This window comes from Callospermophilus lateralis, chromosome 2 (assembly GCF_048772815.1).
Source record: "Callospermophilus lateralis isolate mCalLat2 chromosome 2, mCalLat2.hap1, whole genome shotgun sequence".
In the NCBI taxonomy this organism is placed as follows: domain Eukaryota; kingdom Metazoa; phylum Chordata; class Mammalia; order Rodentia; family Sciuridae; genus Callospermophilus; species Callospermophilus lateralis.
In genome coordinates, this window is record NC_135306.1 from 108,357,507 (window position 1) to 108,380,764 (window position 23,258).

General features: G+C 54.6%; 1 protein-coding gene across 1 annotated transcript in view; it reads left to right on the forward strand.

Annotated features, from left to right (window-relative positions):
• Nectin1 (nectin cell adhesion molecule 1) overlaps positions 1 to 23,029 on the forward strand; it is a 60,987-nt gene extending 37,958 nt beyond the window's left edge. Inside the window, exons 2-6 of the mRNA XM_076843686.1 lie at positions 6,853 to 7,203; positions 7,721 to 8,023; positions 8,292 to 8,409; positions 9,853 to 10,004; positions 19,395 to 23,029. Of these exons, the coding sequence (XP_076699801.1) occupies positions 6,853 to 7,203; positions 7,721 to 8,023; positions 8,292 to 8,409; positions 9,853 to 10,004; positions 19,395 to 19,942 (1,472 nt within the window). The 3' untranslated portion in view covers positions 19,943 to 23,029. The remainder of the gene's footprint in view (positions 1 to 6,852; positions 7,204 to 7,720; positions 8,024 to 8,291; positions 8,410 to 9,852; positions 10,005 to 19,394) is intronic.
• The last annotated feature ends 229 nt before the right edge of the window (positions 23,030 to 23,258 follow it).

Genomic DNA, 23,258 nt, shown 5'->3' on the forward strand with positions numbered 1-23,258 from the left:
CCCAGAGGAAAAGTGGCGGGTATGGTACAAGATGGGAAGTAGAATTGACCAATAGGTGCCACCTTGCAAACTAGAAATGGAGCTGGGTGCGATGGCACATGCCTGTAATCCCTGTGGCTCAGGAAGTTGAGGCAGGAGGATCACAAGTTCAAAGCCAGCCTCAGCAACTTAGCAAGGCTCTAAGCAACTTAGAGACCCTGTCTCAAAAAAAAATTTTTTTAGTAATTTTTAAAGGTCTGGGGAAGTAGCTCAGTGGTTGAACATCCCTGGGTTCAATCCCTGGTTTAAAAAAAAAAAAAAACTAGAAATGGAGAAAAGCAGGGCTAAGAGAGAAGCTCCGTGTCCCTGGGGTGCCAAGGTAGAGTCAGGGGTGGCTAAGGCCTGCCTACCAGGGCTCCTAGGGCTGCAGCAACGGCAAGAAACAGACCAGCGGAAGAGCAGTCCAGGCACCCTCAGCACCGGCTCCTCAGTGGGAGAAGGCAAAACCTAACTCCCTGATTCATTCCTGTCCCCCAACCTGTCCTGCCAGGTTTCAAGAGAGATGGGACTTGCCAAGCACCCCCTATGGCTGCTGCCACACTAGGGTTTCCACGCTGCCAGAAGAGAAGGGCTGGCCGGGCCTGTCTGGAAGATCCGGGCTCAGGCTCCTTCTCAGCCTTTTCCCAGGCTGCTGCGCTCCCGCCTCTCCCACGCACTGTGCTCCCCCACCCAAGGCGCCGGGCGCCAGCCCCACAGCCCATCATTAACCAGCTCCGTGTGTGTGTGGGGGGGAAGCATCAGCCAAGAGGAAAACATTGGCAGTTTCTGTGACCCCAGAGGAGGGGCAGAGGCGCCTAGGCTTGGACAGTAGCAATCAGCCCCTGACTGTGGGATCCCAGGATGTTATCACCCCTGCTGGCAAGGTGGGTGTGGAGAGGGCTCAGCGTCCCCAGGATACCTGGAGCTGTCCCAGCAGCACTGTCCTCAAGGGAGAATTCTCCAGGGCCCACCTCCCACCAGCCAAAGTTTCTGCTCTACAGGACACAGGGGGACAGAAATGCCGGCTAACAGCAGGTCAGGGCCAGGTGGACTTGAGTCTAGCCCTGGCCCTGAACTGCTGTTAGCCAGCATCTCTGCACTGGAGTCCACCCTGGCTCGGTGCCTTCTAGATGTGCCTGGTCCCGCAGAAGGCTGGCCGGGGAGCTGGCTAAGAACTGGGTCTGTCTCCTCACTGAGGTCTCTGAGTTGGGGGACTCTGGCTGCATCCTGGTGTAAAGGGGAGTCTGGTGGCAGACCACGCAGGCTGGGCACTTGAGGAGCTCCAGACTGATGGGAACCGAGCCTGAAGCACAGATACGAGACAGGACAAGTTCAAAGGACTTCAGCGAGAGCCACGCCCTTGTGGGTTCTGGCTGACAGAATGGTTGGGTCCAGGTGACACTGATTGCCAAAACCTTCTGAGAGCAGGAGTCCCCAGAAAAGGATTTGCCTCCTGATCTCACCCTCTCCCTTGGCAGCTTCTCCCAGGTGAAGCCAGCCTGGGCTTTGGAGGTGAGCAGCTGGCCAGCCCTGAGGATTGACATTTGGAGAAGAGGGCAGGGGGGCACATAACCTTAGGTCACTGTGCTGACTCAACAGGGTTTCGGGGAGGCATTCCCCCTCCCCAGTGAGTGAGTCATTCCCACTTGCACTTAGCTGGTTTCTCACCGGAAGTCCTGCTCCTTTCTGCCAGTTCCTGGAGGGGAGGGAGGGAGCATCCCTGGAAAGCCCTAGAGATGGATCTCAAAGGACGATGGTTTCACAGAGGCCCTCAGGAGCCCAGTGCCCCCCACACAAAGAGACTTGCACTGTGTCTCTAATGCGCTGCCACTCCAGGCCAGGCCTGCCATCTCTGTCCACCCAACTGAGGGTACTCAGGCAAGTCTCAGGAAAGCAGGGTCTGGGAAGGGTTGACCCAGCTAGGACAGAGAAAAAGGTGATCCATACCAGAAAGCCCAAGTCCCCTTGACTCCCCCAGGTACCCTGTTCACCCACCCACCTAGCCACCTGGGCCCAGTCCCAGCCTGCTTGCCTAGGAAGAGGAGAGTCTGAGGTTTAAAAGTGCAGGAAGAAAAACTGCTCCAAGCGGGTCTAGGGGAACAGAGCAGGCCACACCCTGCTGCGTGGGAACCTGTGGCCCCCGCCTGCAGATTAGCTCCATGGCAGGCAGGGCAGGGCCTTGGGGAGCAGGTTTGTCTGCCACAACTGAGGCGCCTTTGTGTTTTGTTGCTGAGCTGGGGCTTTTGCAGGTTTGTGACGTTCCGGGGGGGCCGGCCTGACGCCTGTTGTGCTGACTCAGCACTTCTGGGAAGCCAGGTCACCCAAACTGTTCAACCTGAGCACTAGTGGGGAAACTGAGGCCCCAGAGCACAAGCCCCAGGGACCCATGTCCCAGACCCTGGGTTCATAAGGTGGTCAGGAAGAATATAAGCAGTGCTTGAGGACAGGGGAAAAAATTCATTCTTTCAATATCATTGGGATGCAAGAGCCCCTCTGCTAAGGGCACAGGTGCCCAGGGGATCTCCACTCTTCACTCCCTTTCCCTCTGGATCTTCCTGCTCTGCAACTAGCAGCCTTCTGCAGGTGCCCTGCCTGGGCTGTCCAAAGCCCCTGTTTCTGGCACTCAGTCACTGGACCCCACTGCAGGGTGGCCAGTCGACTCTGTGGCTGCAGGATTCTAACTGGTGTTTGTGTCATTCTCACAAGGGGTGATGGAGGGGACATTTTAGGAAGGACACAATCCGGAACAAAGACTCTGGGGAGTTAGATTAAGCCAAAGTCTGTTTGGGGGCAGGGTGGTGGGAAGAGTACTAGACTGAGGTTGGTGTTCTATGTCCCTGGGCAAGTGACCCAACCCCTTGGACTCGGTAAGTGATGGGCTGCTTGGTCCATTGAGCTCCAATGTGCTGCCTTGCCAGTGATCCCAGTTCCCACGAGCCTGCAGGGGAGGAGAGAGGGTGTTTGGGGAAGTAGAGAAGGTCAGCAGGGACTCCCCAGGCTCTGGACCCACCAGCATCAGGAGTGACATGGTCAAGGCAACCCAAGGATAATCCTGCCCCTTGCACAGGGGCTCGCAATCTGTTGGGAGATGAGACACAGACCCAACACACATGCCAAGAAACAGAAAATTAAGGGGTACAGATGCATGTCATATGCTTTTGGAATATTAGTAGAAGGGTCAGCTAAAGAAGGAATAAAGAGCTACAGAGGTATCTGGGAAGAGGGGGACCTCATAGCACCCAGTATAGTGCCCTGTGTGGGGTACATGCTCAGCAAACATTCATCGAATGAAGTTCCAGGAAGGAGGTGTACTGCTTCTGAGATGAAAGATGATGATGGTGATGGCAACTAACATTTATTGAGCATTAATTGTGCTAAATGCTGCTCTCCGAGTCTCCCCTGTACTCTTTCATTTAATCCTTACAACAATTTTATGGGGCAGGTATTGACTATTAGAATCCCCATCTTGCCGAAGTGTGGCCTCAGTGAGAACTGAGCCACAAAGAGATGAATTCACTGACCCACAGCTGGATAGCCAGGACGTGCAGAAGCGCAGTGCGAGCCCACATTGCCAGCTCTTAGCGTCCCTGCCTGCTGCCTGGAGGAGATGTGCTGGGGTGGCCCTTCAGAGAGCAGGAGCCATCCTTGTCCATTTCCAGATTATCGGACTAAGACAGAAAGCCCCAGGCAGAAGCTTGGGTTCCAGGTGCCTCCGCCTGGAGTGGGGAAGAGGGGAGCCCACAGGGGAATTTCCAATCTTGCCTGTCTTCCTTGTTCCTGTCAGTTCCAGGGCTCTGGTCTACCATCCCCAGTGACTCAAACCCCATATTTCAAAGTCCCCTCAGGCTGGGCCCCAGACCCTTCTAGCAGCTGTGTCAAAGGCAAAGAGCAAAAGTGAGCATGCTGTTCCTTAGAGGTCCTCCCTGCCCCACCCCACCCGGCCCGTCTTGGGGATAGAAAGGGCCAGGAGCACAGTAAGAGGAGGCCAGAAACTTTCCTCACTGCCCTGTCCCAGGGTTGCTTCTGGTATAGTCACAATGGAGAAGAGCAGCTCCCCCAAATAGACTCAGGGATGAGGGAGGGCTACCCCTGTCTGGGCACCAGTGTCCCTTGCAATGCCCTTCCCCCCATGATCAGATGCTATCAGCAAGCTCCCCTCCTGGCACTGACATAGCCCTAAAGGATGAGGTCACTCCAGAGGCAGCAAATGAATGTCAGCCTATGCACCAAGGCCTGGGCCCTGCCTCCTCCACACCTGCGGGGTATGAGAGGAGAGGGGCTCACTGGGACATGGTGGGCCTTGTTCCCCTACAGCTTCACCATGCCTGGCACTAATCCCAATATGGCTCCTGGTGCCCACATCCCTTCCCCCCACTCTCACCCATGGCCCAAGCCCTCCCAACTGGCTTTTCCAGTTCCTGGCTTTGTGTGGTGCAAGTTCCCCAATTAAACCCGCATTATCTCAGCTGGGCAGCCTCCAGCAGGTTTGGGGAGTGGAGGCTGGGGGAGGGGCAGGGAGCACCCACTCATAGTGCCAGGGAGGATTGAGGGTTCAGTCGCTTGCCAGCTGGCCAGTCAGCAAGCCGGCTGGACTGTCTGGCCCATTGACCTCACTGTGCAACTGCTTCTGGGGTGGGGCACAGGCGGGACTGCCATCAGACAGTTAGGGCCAGAGGGAGCACTGAGACAGGGCAGTCCAGCCTGTCAGAGGGAGAGGAAGGTCAGAAAGGAGAAGTGATAGACTAATGTCCCAAGGTGGGACCATAAGCAGGAAGCAGCTGGAGCCAGCCCCCAGCTGTGGCTGGCCTTAATCCCATCCACTCTTCCAGCAGCAGCACCTCTGCCTGAGAGGTGTCAGGTGTGGCACCAACTCCAAAGGACCAGCTGGAAGGCTGGGGTGGGGACACCGCAGTGTGCCTTGAAGGGCAATGTGGATGTGACTAAGCGTACAGAGAAGAACATCAGGGAAACCAAGAGTCTGACAAGGGCCTGGCCTGGGGGGACCCAAGCCAGATTTCCTCCACAAGCATTTCTTGAGTGCTTACTGTGTGACTAGCACCAGGGATCCTACAGTCTCCTGTGCCCCCTGGAGGGGAGGATTGGGGAGCCATTTATTGCCCTGTCAGTGGGCTTTGGAACCCTCAGAGGAACCCACCCTGATTCTACGTCTCCATCGTGTAGAGGCCCCAATTGCCACTCTTGAATCCCAGACTCCCTTGGGGTCCTCCCGCTGTCTCTGGGTCAGTACAGGGCCCAGCAGTATTGGTATTATTGATGGCACAAATTGACTGAGCAAAGTAAAGACATGAAGTGTGCTAATGTGTGACAAAGACATGGCTGACTTGGGATGAGTGTGGCCTGGATGGAGCTAGAATGCAGGGCATGGCTCCCAGAGGTTAAGCGAGCAGAGCCAAGTTCAGGTGTAAAGAAGTTCAAACAGAAGACACTGTAGATGGGATTAAATAATTGGTGGAGCAACGGGAGGCAATTTTTTCATTCATGCCACGAGGTCAGTCGCTCCCACCTTCTTGCAAATCTCTGTTCTCCTGGCTTCCATTGCAGTCTGGCAACAGATATTGACTAGCACCTATTGTATGTCAGATGCTGGGCTAGGCACTGGGGATACTAGAAAAGGCACAGATCCTGCCCTGGAGGTGTTCACAGTCCGGTGGAGAAGTCAGAGGGTCAACCACCACATTCCAAGGCAGAAGGAGCTGTGCTAGAGGTAGATGGTTATCTCTAGCTGGGAGGATCAGGGAAGTTCCTAAAGATGAGTGGCCTCAGCCTGATCTCCGTAGGGAGAAGGGGAAGGGCCTCCTCGGCTGAGGGAACTGCATAGCCACAGCCTAGAGACCTTCAAGGGCAGGCTTGGTGTACCTTGGTGGCTGGGCTGAGTTGCCCACAGACAGGACCCAAGTGCTGATAATGACTGGCAAACAGCCACTCAGGAAATAGTGCTTGGGTAACTGGGAGAAGGAAGAGAGGGAAACCCAGAAACATGCCATGTTATTAGGATAGGCTGGAAAACCCAGCTTATGGAGAGATGTGGGGAACAGGCAAGTGACAAGGATGTCAAAAGCCAAGTTAAGACATTTAGATTTGATTGTAAAGGCAACAGGGAGCCAGTGGAGACCTGGCCTTGGGCAGCACCTTTGTCGCTCTGCCTGGCCAAGCCAGTGCATCAGGGAACGGGGACCCAGCCGTGAGGGACAAGACCACAGCAGTGGACACGATGACAGCCACCACAGGTCCTTACTGTCACCACTGACGCACTTTCCCATCCGTTATACCATTTGGTCCCCTGGCAACCCTGTGGGGTAGAGAGGACTGGATTATCTGCCCCATTTACCAGAGGAGGGACCGAGGACCAGGAAGGAGAAGCAGTTCGTAGCTCCTAGACTGGGGCTCTCCTTAGAAAGCAGGCCACTCACCGCTCATCAAAAATGAGGGTGTGGACATGCGTTTACTATGTGAAGCAATATTAATGATATATCACCGAATCAAAAAGCAGTGTGTGGAATGATCTGTACACTGTGGTTCTGATTTGTTTTCAAAAACAGATAGTACAGAAATAGAATAGAGGTAAAGAAGATGAATCCCATAATATAATCAGTGCTGTTTCTGAACAGTGGGATCATGGGATGTTGTCATTTTCTTATCCAGACTTTTCGGTATTACCCAGAGTGTTTTTATAACAAGTAATTAATATTTTTATTATAAGAATTAAAAAATTAATGACTGCTATAAAATACCAGGCCAGAGCACAGGGAGCCATGTGGGTGGGTCGGGGAGGTGGTGCCTGGCACTGACACGTCCTGTCATCCCCTCGCACAGGCGCGCACACGCAGGTGGTTCAGGTGAACGACTCCATGTATGGCTTCATCGGCACGGACATAGTGCTGCACTGCAGCTTTGCCAACCCATTGCCCAACGTGAAGATCACCCAGGTCACATGGCAGAAGGCCACCAATGGCTCCAAGCAGAACGTGGCCATCTACAACCCAGCCATGGGTGTCTCTGTGCTGTCCCCCTACCGTGAGCGCGTGGAGTTCCTGAGGCCCTCCTACACTGATGGCACCATCCGCCTTTCCCGCCTGGAGCTGGAGGATGAGGGTGTCTACATCTGTGAATTTGCCACCTTTCCCACAGGCAATCGGGAGAGCCAGCTCAATCTCACTGTGATGGGTAAGCTGGCCTGGGCCCTTCCTTCTTGCTTGTCCAGAGGCCCGTGACCTGGGGGCCTGGCCATCTGCAGTGTGTGCCTCAATGGCCCCAGATATCCTCTTGGAGTGGGCATGCACCATGCTCCAGGGGTGGCACTTCCAGTCCCTTCTAGCCAGGCTGCCCCACGCTTCACTTAGGGGTTGGAGGCAGGGGCAGACTAGAGGATCATTATTCAGGTTGGAGCCCCCACCATGGGACAGTTTGTGGGTGACCAGGATGCAATTCAAAGGAGCCATGTCACTTGAGCATGCCAAGACTCCAAGAAGGCCTAAGCTCAACAGAAGGGGATACAGACAGTAGAGCAGGGAGGACCCGTCAGACCCAAAGCACTTCCTAGGAGAGGTTCTGAGAGGGGCATTGGTGAAGTCCAGCTTCGAGGCAGGATGACCTGAAGACAAGGCCCAGGGCAGGGTGTGCGGTGCCTCTGCATCTCTGATGAGGCGACGGGCTGATCCCATGGTGCTCTGCTTTCCCACAGCCAAACCCACCAACTGGATAGAGGGCACTCAGACAGTGCTTCGAGCCAAGAAGGGGCAGGATGACAAGGTTCTGGTGGCCACCTGCACCTCGGCCAATGGGAAGCCTCCCAGTGTGGTGTCCTGGGAGACTCGGCTAAAGGGTGAGGCGGAGTACCAGGAGATCCGGAACCCCAACGGCACAGTGACGGTCATCAGTCGTTACCGCCTGGTGCCCAGCCGGGAAGCCCACCGGCAGTCCCTGGCCTGCATCGTCAACTACCACATGGATCGCTTCAGGGAAAGCCTCACCCTCAACGTGCAGTGTGAGCGGGGCAGGGTGCCAGGGTGGCCCCCCTCCCTCCGATTCTGCTTCTCATCCTTTCCTCCTTCCTGAGGTGCTGTCTTCCCATCTCCTCCCTCTTCCCTTCCTCCTCCCCTTGCCATTTCTGAGGCCCTATGACCCCACCCTTCCTCTCCCTCTCTCACCTGTTTCCAGTGTCCTCCTCCCATTCCCCCATATCTGGGGCTCCCTCACCCTAAGTTCTGCTTTTCTAATCTCACCCTCTTCAAACACCATCCCTCACCCTACAGATGAGCCTGAGGTGACCATCGAGGGTTTTGATGGCAACTGGTACCTGCAGCGGATGGATGTGAAGCTGACATGCAAAGCTGACGCTAATCCCCCAGCCACTGAGTACCACTGGACCACGTAAGTGCCACAGGGCTGACCACTGCCTTGGGTATACCTCGCAGGATCATGGGCCCAACCTCCAGGAGCCTTAGGCAAGGAAGAAATTAGGGTCTGGGCTCAGGTTTCTCAGCGAGAAGCATGACCCCAAAGACACTCCCCACCTCCATGTACACACACACACACACACACACACACACACTTATTTCCATGTTTGAATGCCAGGGTCAGTTGAACAAATCATTTTGCCAGAGAGGGCTTCCCTGTAATCTACTTCCCTTCCTCTCACTAATAAATAATTTTGTCATTTTCCTTTGGTGATTCAGTCTGAGTCACTCCCACCCCAGCCCCCAGCATTTATTTTTATCAAGGTGTCCCCAGGGATGCTGGCATTCTGGAAATCCCAGATCATTCTTTGTCCCTATTCCTTCCCTCCATCACCCCTAGATTTTGGGGGTGGAGGCAGCAATCAGCCCAGAAGGCTTGAGCTCATGGAATGCCCCCAACCGTGTCCTACTGCCCCATTCTTGGCTTCATGGTCTTTGGACCTAGCCCTTGGAGGGGCCTGTCTCCCCTCCTGCCAGCTCTAACAGCCTGGGCCAAAGTGCCTCCCAGAGAGATCTGGAAGGAACACCCAGAAAGGCAGGGGTGTGGGGGAAACCAACAAGGTTGACATAGGTGTCCAGAAGACAGTGGCTCAGGATGAGTCTCTACCCATTCTCCAGGAAGCAGAGGGCCCTGGCATGCCCTACCTGTTATCCTCCACTTCCCACAACAAAAAGTGTTCCGAAGATGTGAGTAGGCGGAGCCTGCTTACCAGTGCAGCTCTGTTTATGGAGGAGCTGCTGGGTCCACTGACTAATAGCTCTCCAACATCAGGATCAGGAGGAAGGAAGGTTTCTATCCTCAGCAAACTCCCAGGAAACACAGGAAAAAGTCCTGTGACATGCCCAGCAGCAGCACAAGATAATGACCCGAAACAATTCCTATCTCACTCTCTGAAGAGCTTCTTAAAATGCAGATGGCCAGACCCTCATCCCAGTGGTTCTGCTTCAGGAGAACCTGGGGTCAGGACCCAGGCATCTCTGCTGGTCCTCAGCCACCCAGGAGACCAAGGAACCAGGAGCAGTAGAAAGAACACCCTCCAGGAGACCAGTGAGCTGGCTAGAGATTCCATTCTGCCACTTCTGTAGATGTTTCCTTGACCTTGAACCTGAGATTTCATGTTTCATGGGGCAGGTACCCATCTTTAGTGTTACAGTGATCAAATATGAAACAGTGAATGGTATAAAACTGCCAAATGCAAGAGATCATTGTTGTGGGATTTTTTTCCTCCTCCTAATACAAGCCCTACCACAAGCACTCAGCAAAGGGCTGGTAGGCTTGCAGCCAAGAGGCAGACCCAAGGGCGGCTTCTTGGGGCTGAAGATCCTAACCCTGTGCCATATCTCCCAATTCCCACAGGCTGAATGGCTCTCTCCCCAGGGGCGTGGAAGCCCAGAACAGAACACTCTTCTTCAGAGGACCCATCAACTATAGCCTGGCAGGGACCTACATCTGTGAGGCCACCAACTCCATTGGCACCCGCTCAGGCCAGGTGGAGGTCAATATTACAGGTAGGAAGTTGCACCCTCCCCTGCCTTGCCCCACCCTGGGGATCCTCTACTACTTGCGTCCCCCACCTTTGGGTTGTATCGTTACAGGGAGTTTGTGTCTCCTTTTCCTGCTTCTCTGGTTCTCCTGGAGCTTTGGCCATTGGTCATGCTTTGCTTTTCTCTTTGCTTTTTTAGGGCTGTGTGGGAGACAATCAGGGTGACTCCCAATCAGAGAGGAGAGGGCAGAGGCTCTAAAAGGGAGGAAGAAAGTGTTGCTTGCAGCAGAGCTATTTGGAGGCATGGGGCGGGGGAGGGGGCCTGACCCTGGATGTGCCAGTAAAGCACACCCCAAGACGCTGGCATGGTGGGGCAGCTCTGTAGGTGGAGCCCATCCCCCCTTTAGCTATGTCCCTGCAGTTGGGGAAACCTGTATGGGCCGCCTGGAGAGGCTTACCTCAAGCAGGAAGACTAGATATAGCCCAAAGCCACAGTGGTGTATGTGTCTGCAGCTGAATTGCTGATTCCCCTGATCTTTCTCTGTCAACACAATGAGGTGGATCAGCTACCTTCCCTCTCAGGAAAGGGACAACAAGGGATAGATGTTCTGGAGATAGACTGTACAAGGGACATGCCCCTGGACAAGCCTCATCTGTACGATGGGGATAATGTGACCTGCCTGGAAGGAAGTCAGCTGTCGGAATTACACCTGGCATAAGTCATGGGTCAGTCTGTGGATAGACAGCCAGTGCTCTATGATTATTATCGTGACCCCTGTCATTATCCTCGTGATTAATGGAAGCATCCAAACAAGGCAATAGAGGAGTAAATGGTCATCTAACTTTACAAGAGAGAGTGTTTTCAACATTGAACCTGAACTAGTTGCAGGGTCAGAAAGAACCTCCTAGAATGGGAAGTGGCATCATGCTGCTGGAAGTAACATGTGCAGAAAGTGACCTCAGGCATACAGGAAACTGGGCGGAGGTTCCTGGGTTCCAGGGACAGGATTTGGGCAAACTCTGAGGATCCGCTGGCTCTGAGCCTGTCTCAGAGTGTGAGACCTTAGTGGTGAGTACATTCAAGAAAGAGGAGCCCAAAACTATCCAGGTGTTGCATCTAACTGTCCTTAGGCTGTTGTGTCACCTCTCAACTGGGAGCCACTCCCTGCCTCTGGTTCTGGACTGTTTACAGGAATAGAAGTGTCAGGGTTGAGCTTAGGAGAGGCTGAGGTAGCCCCCCTAGCAGGCTAGGGCTTGGGGGCTCCCATAGATTGGCAGGTAGAAGAGAGGACCAGAGTCACACTCTTCTCCCTCCTGAAGTAAGTATGAGCCAAACCCAGAGCCTCAGAGACCCAGGCTCTGGCCCTAATGCTGTGGGGGCAGATGAGGAAGGGCAGTGCCACCTTCCTAAGGAGCATGACTAACCCCTGGGGAGGAAGCATCATATGAGACCAAGTATGTTCACATGCTGGCTCTTTCTGGCTGTGTGGCCATGAGCAAATTCTTCACCTCTCTGAGCCTTAGCTTCCTTATTTATAATGCAGAGATGGTCGTGTTTCTCTCAGGCTTCTTATGACCATGCAGTGCTCCCAGCAGGGCAATGCTTTCTCCTGTTGGTGGACCGCAATGCCACATCCCCTTCTACCAGCCAGGCTCTCTGGGGAGACTGCTGATTGAGAAATCAGGAGGAAGCCAAGAAACCCAAGAGCAATGTCCTCCCACTGACCTTACTGCCCAGCAAGAGAGGACCAGACAGAGGCCCTGCTAGGCCAAGTAGTGTGCCCAGCCCCGGTGGCAGGGTGGAACGGGGAGTCACAGCCTCCCTTCCCCCAACGCCCAGGAGGAAGCAGGATGACCGTGAGTGCAGGACTGTTCCTCAGGGACTCAGGAAGGCAGGGAGAATAGAAACCCGCCGTGACACGCCAGCTGCTGTCCTAACCTGCCGGGGTGCTGTGGTCCCGCCTGGGTGGCAGCATGTGCTATTTGCCTGCACCCACATCATGCTAGTGTAGGTTGGGGCAGATGGGCCAGGGACACCAGGGCTCCAGCTGGAAGAGGGACACAACATGACTCTATTGTTGACGGCTGCCTTGGGCAGAAGCTAGGGAAGCAGGGCACTTAGTGAATCACTGATAGGCCGCAACTGTGGGCTGCCCTCCCCAGGGAGGGTCTCTTGGGCCGCCTCCATCAGTCAGGTGCCTGAGCCTCTTTGGGGCTATTGATTCTTGTGCCCTTGGGCAGCTCCCGAGTAGCAGCAAACCTCACCACCCTTCATCTCACACCTGCCAGGAGCTGCCACATTCTCCAGGGACTTGTCCCATCGGGACATAGCCATACCCTGTGCTCCAAGCCCCACTGGTCTGGAGGGAATGCATGAGTGAGAGGGATAAGTGGAAATTTAATTTTTTATTCTGGCCATCCGTTTGGGTAATAGCTTTGCCCTGGGCGCACCTGGAGAGGACAATGAAAGCAGCTGGGGCAAGGCCGGGACGCGAGCTGCAGGGTTCACCAAGTCACACATGTGCAGGCACGCGGGGCAGAGCTGCAGGAGAAGGAGTGGCGGAGGCAGAGGTCAGGGAGCCAGGCATGGAGCAGGTGGGAAGCAAAGACTAGAGCATGAGGCTGGGTTAGGAGCAAGGCCACTGGGGCCTCTGAAGGGCTCAGCAGGGAAGCAGTGAGGTGGGCTTGGGCTAGACTGCATAGGCAGGAGGCTGCAGGTGGCACCAGACACCCATGGGGGGCTGTCATAGTAAGTCCCAGATGCAAACAATAGGCCCAGGCTGCGGCTATGGGAACAAGAGAACCAAGGAGGGGAACCCGGTGGGATTTGTTGGTGTGTTTCCGTGGCAACTGGGACCTCCAGAGAAGCCCATTTCACAGACCCTTATGCTGAGGAGCAAATTTCCTGGGGTTGGCCCAGTAACTACACAAGGGAGGGAGAGCTCCTCCCTTCTTCTTCAAGGAGTAATGCTAAGGGCAGGAAGGGGGTCCCAGGTATGACCTTGATCAGACTAAAAAGACCAATAGAGCAGCATCTATCCCTGCAGGTGTTAGAAAGAAAGCGTCCAGGCCTCTCTGGCAGGGACCCAGCCTCTTGTCACTTCCCAAGAGCAGGGCAGGGAGGTCACTAGGGTATAGGATGTCTATCCCTCTCATTTCCAGTGAAGTCAGGACTCATCCTTTAGGGCTCAGTAACAGGTCCCCCCATCAGGCCAGGGGTTCTTCAGACCAAGGATGGCGAGCCCCCAAGATCTGTCCAGCTGGAGGGGAGCCGGGTAAGCCTGCAGGTGTGCATGCCCAGGCATGAGTGTGTGCTTCTGTGAGTGTGTAACAGTGAGCCAGTGTGGGCAGGCGAGCCACTGTCTGCATGCTGAGTGTGCAAATGGGAGCTCATGGCTGTGCTGCGGGTAAACGTGCCTCTCTCTAAGCCGGCAAATGGCGGTGTGTCTGGGAGGCTGAGAACGCAGCTGTGTCTGTACCTCTGGGAGGATCCGGTCCTCCTCCAGCTTGCTGAAGCCCTGCCTGATGGTCTGACACAATGCACAGCTGCTGCAGCTGCAGGAGGACAGCAGGGCTTCCCAGAGGGTGACCCCAGGCCTTCCTCCTCTCCCTGCGGCCAGCTGCACTGCATGCTGGGAGGTGTAGTTCTTACAGCTTCTGGGCCTAATCTGATGCCTGAGCATTTCCTGCCTGAGGAAGCATCGGGCATTGGCTTTGGAAATGAAATGAGCCCAAACATTCAGATCCAGACTTTAAGCCCTAACCCCAATCCACCTCAGATTCATCCAGAGTCCCCACACACCAGCCCACCCACCTCACAAGGAACCAGGGCCCCAAAGAAATGGACAGCCCCATTACCCTGTGGTTCCAGCCAGCCTGGGATCCCAGACAGGAGACTGCACCCTTCAGGAACAGGGCCAATCTTCCCGCTTTGTAAAAGGATGTGAGGGAGGCCGGCTGGGCCCCCGCCAGCAAGCGCAAATGACCCCACTGCCCGGCTCTTCTCTCTCCTCCCAGCTGCGGCCCTTGCAGCTCTGCTCTGGCACAGAGACAGGAACTACTGGCTGAATGTGACAGCTGGAGGGACAGAGGGGGAGGGGAAGGATGCTCCATCCACACCAAACAGCCCCTTCTGCCTGCACACGAATTAGGTCTCCGTATCTACTCCCTTCTTCTGCCTCCTCTGCTTGGCAGCTTCACTCTGAAGTCTGCAATTCTGGAAGGTCATCTTATCTTAGCCATTCTTTTACCTTTCCCTGGGCCTGACCCTACAGCAGCAAAAATAACCAGGGTTCTCTTTGGTCCCAAAAGATACCCAGGCAAGAGTAAACTTCCTTAGCATTTAGGAAGGAACAAAAAGAGAGAAAGTTAAGCAGAGAGCCTGGAAGGCAAAGAAACTTGATATAATCTGACCCCAAACCCTTGGTCCACTCCTCCTGTCCCTGACTCCAGTGAAATGAGGTCCCCAGTGCACCCCATGCCTGGTTTGAGTATCTTCGGAAAACTTGCTCACTTAAAGCTAGCTCTCCTCTAAGACAGCCTTGCCGTGAGAAAATTCATTTTTTCATTCAACAAATATTTCTTGAACTCTATCCACATGCCAGGCAAGCTAGGCACTTGGGATACATCAATGAGCAAACAGACTAAGTCCCTGTCCTTGTAAAGCTTATATAGTAATTTTGAAGGTGAAATGGAAAAAAGAAGAACAGAGTAAAGTGGATCACAAGTGCTGGGGGATGGGGGCCTCATTCACTGCAATTTTAAATAGGGTAGTTGAGGAAGTCTCAATGAGAAGGTGACATTTAGTGATGGAGTGAACCACAGGATCCCTGGGGAAGAGCCCTCCAGAGTCCTCCTGGGTGTGCAGTAGCCAGTGCAAAGGCCCTGAGCACTGACGGTGCCTGGAATGGAACAGCCTACAAGAAAGCAAGATGAGATGGCAGCAGAGAAGCAAGTCATGGAGAGCATTCTAGGCTCTGCAAATCTGGGCTTTTACTGTCAGTGAAACAAGGAAAGCCATTGGAGGTCTCTTGGTGGAGGAGTTGTGTGATGTAATTTACACTTTAACAGGATCTCTCTGGCTGCTGTGTTGAAAATAGTCTATAGAGGGACAGGGTCGAATCTGGAGAGCAGTGAGGTGGCTGTTGCAATAAATATTCCAAGTGAGAGATGATGGTGTCTTGGTGCAGGGTGGTCATGACAGGGGTAGTGAGAGGCGATCAGGTTCTAAATTCATTCCGATTATAATTTACAAATTCCTTTGGAACACCAACCACTCTCATGAAACAGATAATATGGTAAACCCTTCTACACTGATTAGTGGGGTCAAAAAATCCAATCTAGTTGAGTAAAATGTAGGGGAGTTTGTTTTTCATTGGTTCTCTGCTGTCAAAGAGAGCACAAAGGTAACTAGAGTTCTACACAGCTGCAACCCACTGAAATGAATCAATCCCAGATTATGAGGCCACGGCTTCCTGTTGAGTTCCTGTGAAAGAGAAGAGCTTTAGTCCTTTGAAAACTGGCAGAAGGACCACAGCCAATAGTAGTTAATCCTAATTTGCATTTACTCGCAATCCTATATTAATTTGTGATTAATGGAATGGAATTAGCAATGGTCTAAACCAGAATAAGAGGTGCAGATCATTAGTACATAAGAATTCTACAGAGAAAACTATGAGAAGGCTGCATGAAGAATAGAATAAGAGACTGCAATAGATGGAAAGGAGGACAAGGAACAGCATCCTTGGCAGGGTGCGCGGCATAATCAAAGACTTACAATAAGGAACCCATTGGATAGCAAGAACAGTGTATTAGTCAGTTTTCTATTACTGTAACAAAATACCTGAGGTAATATAAAAAGAAAACAGTTTATTTTGGCTAACAATTTCAGAGGTTTCAATCTGTGGTCAGTTGGCCTGTTGCTTTTGGGGCCTGTGCAAGACAGCACATCATGGTGGGAGTGCGTGGTAGAGGAAGCTGCTTGCCTCATGGCAGCCAGGAAGCTAAAAGAGACAGAAAGGGGCCAGGTCCCAATATCCCCTTCAAGGGCGCACCTAAATGACCTAACTTCCTCCCACTGGGCTCCACCTCTAAAGGTTCTACTACCACCCAATGGCACATTGATTCAGAAGCCAAGTCTTCAACGCATGGGCCTCTGGGGTCACTTTTTCAAACCATAGCAGACTGCAAGGAAGGCACGCTGGTCAAAGTCAAGATGAGGCGGCATGGGGAAGCCTTGAAGGCCAGACTTCAAGGCCCACCAGGGCGTGTGGGAGTTACCGCTGGTCTTCAAAAAAGGAAGCAGTCAGTCATCTATACAGTGAAAATTAACCTCTGCCAGGCAAGGGGGAAAGAGACCCAGGGCAGGTGGGAGACCCAGGAGTCGACTGCAACTGTAAACAGCTGCATGGTATGGTGAGAAAATGAACAGGAGGAGTCAACAGAATTTGATGACAGATTTTGACCTAGGAGGTGGAGAAGAATCAATGATCACGATTCTGAGATGTAAGAGCGAACAAATATTGGTGGCAGTGGAGGACACAAGGGAGATGTGTTGAATGGAAAGGATTTGGAGGGAAGATGTAGAACTGTCTTGGAACAGATGGGTTTTGAGTTGGTGATGAGAATTTCAAAGAAAGATGCAATTGTGGGCAGTTTTTCAAAGGTGTGCCCTTACATAGGAGTCCTCTGAGATAGTCCTGGAGACCGGGGACTGGAGGTTCATACTCCAAGAAACTGAGAAACACTCCACCCCACAAGTCCCTCTTACAATTCAATGTGGGTGAGAAGGTGACGGGCCCTGGTACTTTGCCTAAGCAAAAGTTTCCAAAATGTTTGACCCCAGTGTTTTTGCTAAGCCCGAGCCAATGGTTTGAGGTTCCGTGGACCAGTTTGGGGAATGCTATCTAAGGGGCCTTTGGGGACAACATCCTGGCAGAGGTGAGAACTGTGTACCCAAAATGGTTTGAAGAGCCAGGAGGATAAAGCTCACTTGTCAAACTGAGACCAGGTGTGTCACTAGAAAAGAAACAGGGTGAGGGCTGAAGGTCCAAGGGCAGAGCTTGCAGTGAGATGGCACAGTGGAAAGGACACCCAGAGAGGAAAACCAAGGACCAAGGAATCCTGTCTTGGCAGGCAAGGGACAGGTTTCCAAAACAGGAAGCAGATCCCTCCATCAGGGTGCCCTGCCTATCCTCTTGTCCTCTACAAATGCATGGCTTCCTTCAAGGTTAGGCAGAGTCCGGCCTCCTCCAGAGCCCCTTTTCTAACTCTATGCCACAGCGTCCTACTTCCCCAACACTCCTGAGCAGCACATCACTGTCCAACCCCTTGACTTCTGCTCACTGCTCAACTCTAAGCATGTCATTTGATTCTCTGGCGAGGCTGTAGTTGCTTGTAACCTACTGCAGATGCTCAGGCATGTTTGCTGATTGGATGGTGAGTAGAGAGCTAAAGGCAGGTGTGGAAAGGAGAGATTATTTAGACCTAGTGAGAAGCAAAGGGGTCACAGGCAAGTTGAAAGTACAGATGAAGCGAGGTTCCCCACACACACTCCATTGCCCCCAGGACACATAAGATGGCAGCAGCCATGTGGAGTAGGTATGGAGCCATTCTAAGGTCAGTAACAGATGGGACCTGGTAAGCCAGGAGAAGCAAGAGGTTCCAGGAGACTGTTCTGGATAGAAGCAGTCAGGACAGATATTCAGTAAATATTTATGGGCCAGCTCCTCAGTGACCTGTACTGAGGACACAGTAGCGACAAATGGAAGTTAAGTCCTCGGGGCTTCTCTCCTCCAGTTCCAGGCATAGGAGCATCTGGGTGGCCCTAGTTCCAACACGTGACCTCGGGCAAATGGCCTCCCCTCCTTTGGGCCCCTGTGTTTTCTTAGCCCTTCCAGCCTAAACTGCAGGAAGGCCTCTGCTCCTTCCCAGAATCTCCGCCCCACTCCTCCCTGCTGCCTGCTGCAGACAGCACCCCACAGGCTCTCAGGGGCCAGCTCCACCCAGGAGGAGGGAGTGGGCTCATGGGAGGAGCCGATTCCAATGTAGTGAGTGATGCTGAATCAGGGAGTGAGCTGGCAGTAACAGACTTCCAGGGGCCACCACAGAGGCCCAGATAGACACTTTACCTTGGCCCAAAGAGAGGAGGGAGAGCAGCACAGGTCAGTCCCCAGGGGTAGCCCTGGGCTGCACTCTGGCTCCTACTGACCAAACCCAGCCACGGTCTCCGGTGCCACCCTGTGGTGGTGCTGGGAACCGCCTCCCTGAGCCTTATCCGGGGACCTCTGGCCTCTAGCCTGGCTTCCACACCCTCCCAGGCACCGAAAAGATAGGGTAGAACAATACTGTGTGCTGTCCCCACTGGCACAGAAATCACCCCCTGGACCTTCTCTCCTGACAACTCTTCTTCATTTTCCTCTTTCCACCTTTCCTACCTCTCATTTCTGCTCTGTCCTCAGTGTGCACACAGCTGTACACACACTCCACCCTGGCACAGGCGTGTGGCTCCACGCACATTCTCACTCACGTGCCCTAGTCTCTGTGGTGCATACACGTGTGTCCACTCCCGGCTTCCGCTCTGCGCCTACGCCCTGCCATGCTGGGTATCTCATGCCTCTAGCCCAGGCTGGCAGCACCACCAAGCCCCCACCTTGCCCTACAGGCCCAGATCACAGCCAAGAGCCGCAGCCCTGGTTTCTGGCACCTTGGCAGCTGATTGGCACTCACTGAGCACCTACCAGGCCAAAACTTAGGAACTCATTTTCCCTGTGCCCTGGGGGCAGATGAAATAAGCACAGAACACTTAGTCGGCTCTGGGCTCTGGGCTCTGGGTCTAGTAGCCAAGGTGATGGTGTTGGAGCACAATGACCACCTGGTGTCAGGCAGAGGGGCATTGGTGACTGCACAGGCTTTACATGCAAGAGAAACAAGATTGTATTGTTCGCTGGGTGGCCTCGGGCAAGTTATTTAACTTCCTTGAGCCTCATCCCCTCATGTACTGAGTAGAAATGAATGGCATACCTGCCTCTAAAGACAGTGAATGGCATCTAGTGGACACCTGCCAAGGGTGGTGCTGCCCATGTGCCTCTGCACGGTAAATGGGAGTGGAGCTGGGCTGCCACCACCCCCCAAGATGGTCAGGATGGAAGGCCCTGGTGCTGCGATCCTGCTCTGGTACTCTCTGCCTCTCTCCGCTCTGGCCTCTTTCACTCCAGCTGTGGTACCGTTGGGCACCAGGAGGGGTGGGGACCAAGGGGCCTCTGGAGCTGGAGCTGCTCAAACCTCGGGTGTGAACATCCTATCCGGGGCCTTGGGCCCACTTCCTGGCCTTTCCCTCCCCTGCCTCCCTACCACCCTGCTGACTCCGGAGGAGCCGAAGCTGACGCTGTCCCCTCCGTCTCTTTTCCTCACCCAGAATTCCCCTACACCCCATCTCCTCCCGAGCATGGGCGGCGCGCCGGGCCGGTGCCCACGGCCATCATTGGGGGCGTGGCGGGGAGCGTCCTGCTGGTGCTGATTGTGGTCGGCGGGATCGTGGTGGCCCTGCGCCGGCGCCGGCACACCTTCAAGGGTGACTACAGCACCAAGAAGCACGTGTACGGCAACGGCTACAGTAAGGCCGGCATCCCCCAGCACCACCCGCCCATGGCGCAGAACCTGCAGTACCCCGATGACTCGGACGATGAGAAGAAGGCGGGCCCGCTGGGCGGGAGCAGCTACGAGGAGGAAGAGGAGGAGGAGGGCGGTGGAGGGGGCGAGCGCAAGATGGGCGGCCCGCACCCCAAATACGACGAGGAGGCCAAGCGGCCCTACTTCACGGTGGATGAGGCCGAGGCCCGTCAGGACGGCTACGGGGACCGGACTCTGGGCTACCAGTACGACCCCGAGCAGCTGGACTTGGCTGAGAACATGGTTTCTCAGAATGACGGGTCTTTCATTTCCAAGAAGGAGTGGTATGTGTAGTCCCCTTCCGGAGCCTCTGTCTGTGCCCACTTCTCCCCAGCCCCTACCCGCACGCCCCCTGCCCACCCTCGACACCTACTCCTCCAGGAGCCCGGCAGAGACTCGCCCAGCTGCCCAAAGCCAGCCCCAAACTCCTGGGGAGCCAGGGGAGCCCAGGGCAGAGCCGACCTGGCTTTGTTTTAATTTCCTCCCTCTCCCGGCCCTTCCCCATGGTGTTGTGTTCGACTGTGGCTTGGTGTTGCTGTATCTTTCCTTTAACAACCCCGCCCACGGCCCTATGTGTAGGGAGCCCTGTTCTTGTCTTGTGTACCTGGGCATCCCTCCAGGGTTTGGGGAGCCAGCCCTCCCCCGCCCCCCAACACTGGAATCTATTTGTATTCTCTTCATTGGGAGTGGAGGGCTAAAGGGGCTCCAAGAGGTAGAGCCCCCCACACCCTACTCCCCAATGCTGCTCATCCTCCCGTGGAGAGGGAAGCCAATACCCCCCAACCCTAGGCTAAGGAAGCTGGAGTTTGGAGCCCTGGTCTAGACAGCAAGTGTACCCCAGAGGTAGCGGGGCCGGGGTGGCTTCTCCAAAGCACCCAGGGGAATCTTGTTTGTTAAGTGAATCAAGTCGAGGTCCCTACCTGGGTCTTGGGGCAGTGTGTTTTCCTGGTAGGGTGGTTTTTACATTTTTTTTCCTCGTTGACCTACAAAGTGGAATTGACCCTGCTCAGGTGCATCCCTTCCTTTACCCCTGATCTGCTCCCCACATATTGGGGGACCCCAGGTGGACTCTGCCCACACTTCCTATATGCCTCTGCCAACACATGCACATACTACATGCACACACCACTGGTCTACCCCTGCTCTCCCCCAGGGCTCACATGCCCTTCCCAGGCTGGACACTGCCCAAGGCCAGTCCCCCACACCTCTTCTCTCTTCCCAGATCAGGGTAGCAGCAGCCTGTAGAAGCTTCCAGGGCAGCTAGGAGGAGGCCTCCCTGATGCTACCACTCTAGGGTTTCAGGCTGACCCCTACCTTTCCTTACAGCATGCAGCTTTCTCAGATTTCTCCCTTATCTGTCAAGTGCTAGCAACACTTGACTCTCTTGGAAAGTCAGGGCTGAATTCCCAGAAGGGAATTCCCTCCAGAGTTAGAGGCCAAGAAGTGTTTATGGGGAGAAGAGAAAAAAGCCATGCCATAGAAGATCTGCAAACATGATCTGATAGGAGGACAGCTAACCCCTCACACACGAAGGCCAATGTCAATGTCACAGGCCTCGAAGAAAGTGCAAAGTGGGTGGGCAGCCAGGAGACCTACTGCTCACCCACTCTGTTCTCTGCTCAGCTTCCCTTTGCCCATTCTGGGCTGAGGGGAAGACCAGGGAGAGGCCGGTCTTTGTCAATTCCCTCCTGGAATGGGACTCTAGGTTCCTCTGGACCATCCAGGACCACTGTCCCATGTGTACAGTGGAAGAAGGCCCCTTCCAGCCCTCTCTGTCTCCCAGATCAAAGTGCCTCAGTTCCTCCATCTGCCCCCCCAACTCCCCGGCACTCTAGATGGACATGCCCATGGGAAAGGCCCTGGAACAGGAGAGCTGGGCTCCAAGGGCCCCCGGCCTACCCCTCAGGATCCCAGCTCCTCAGCCCAGGGTATCATGCTCTGTGGGATGACAAATATTAGGGGGGGAGGCAGACCACTCTGTGCCCCACGGGCACTGACCCACCCTGCCATAGGCTTCCTAAGGGAGCCCCCAATCCCTTCCCCACTCCCCCTGGTGCTGCTATCAAACCCCCAGGCAAAGCTCTATCTCTGCCCTGGCAACCCTGGGCCCACCAGCTGGGCCACCCTCACCAGCCCTCACTGCCCCAGCCCCAGCCAGGCCGCCCAGTAGCCACGTAGCAGAAGTCTGAAGCCATGCCAGCCCTGGGGCGGCTCTCCCTTCTTAGCATTGGGGGCACTGCATGGAGTGGAGTTAGGGGAGAAAATTCTGGGGTTTTAGACACAGGGCAGAGGGAGAGGAGGAGCTGGGCCACTTCCCCCAGCAGTATTAGTGTCCCCCAGGGCAGGGGATTTTCCCATGTTACATCACTGCCCCATCCCTCTTCATGCCACTCTGGCTGCTCTGCTGGCCCCTTCTCTCCAGGCAGGAGGCCAGCCCAGGGCCCAGCCTAACAGAGGCATTCCCTCTCCCCATGGAATCATGAGACCGAAGGGACTTGTCCTCCTACATCTCCCTTGCCCTACACTGCCACCCTCTTCCTCATTCTGTGATGGACTGAGGAGGCCCCAGGCCCAGACAAAGCACTGAGTCCCACTTGACACACCTCCACATCTTCCCCGCAAGCAAAGCACAAATTATGGGATCCATGCAGCACGGTCCAGGAGTCCAGCCTCAGCATGCCAACCTGGGCTGAGCATTGGCATGAAGCAGGGGTCAGCACTCAGACTAGGGAGATGGAGATTTCTGAGCTCCATGTTTGTGGGACAGTGGGCACTACCGCTGGGCTGCAGACACAGCCATCTGGCAAAGGGAGGTCCAGCCCAGCAGAGAGATGAGGACATTTTGCTTCTCCTTCATGCCCCCAGCATGATCTGAGCTTCTGCTTTGCCAGAAATAAAATAAACTTGGTATTAATTGTGCCAAGGCCTCCCTGGTTGTCATCCTGCCTCTTGTTGCCCTCCCTGTCCTGACCCCCACCCCGCTGCCCCTATGCCCCTATTTTCTTACAGATTTTGGTATTGTTCTAATGTGCAACAACCATCTGAGTCCCCTTTTACCAGAAGGATCTGAAAAGCAGCAGCACAGAATAGGTGAACCCAAGCCTGTAAGTGCCGCCACCTCAGGCCCAGCATGCATACATGTGGAGGGCACACACACCTCCCACAGACCCAAGCACAGGTGTGTGTGCGTGCACACATGTGGCCAGATGAGCACTCAGCACAGATGCAACCCAGGAATGGGCAGAAGCTGCTAGAAGCCCTTAAGGAGAAACAATGATTCCTCTCAGTGCTCAGGTCATAAGAGAGGCCCACAGGGGCTCTGGCCCTGGGCCCGTGCCCCAGTCACTGGTGCAATAACTTTCTGCTGTCCTCAAGGCAGAATAGGGACTCGTGTCAGGTGGATTCGGGCAGCCTGCCCAAGCCCAGCAGACACTGGTGTTCCCTCTCCTGGGAGGAGGGGGGTGCTCCCAGGCCTCTGGAGGTCCAGATAGAGACCCCCAAAGCCTGACTGCCAACAGAAACCCTCTCCTAGTGAGGGGCAGGTAGGCCGAGCCACCCCGGGCCAGGGAGGCCTAGGAGGTGAGGCTCTGGCCTCTGCTGCTGCTGCTCT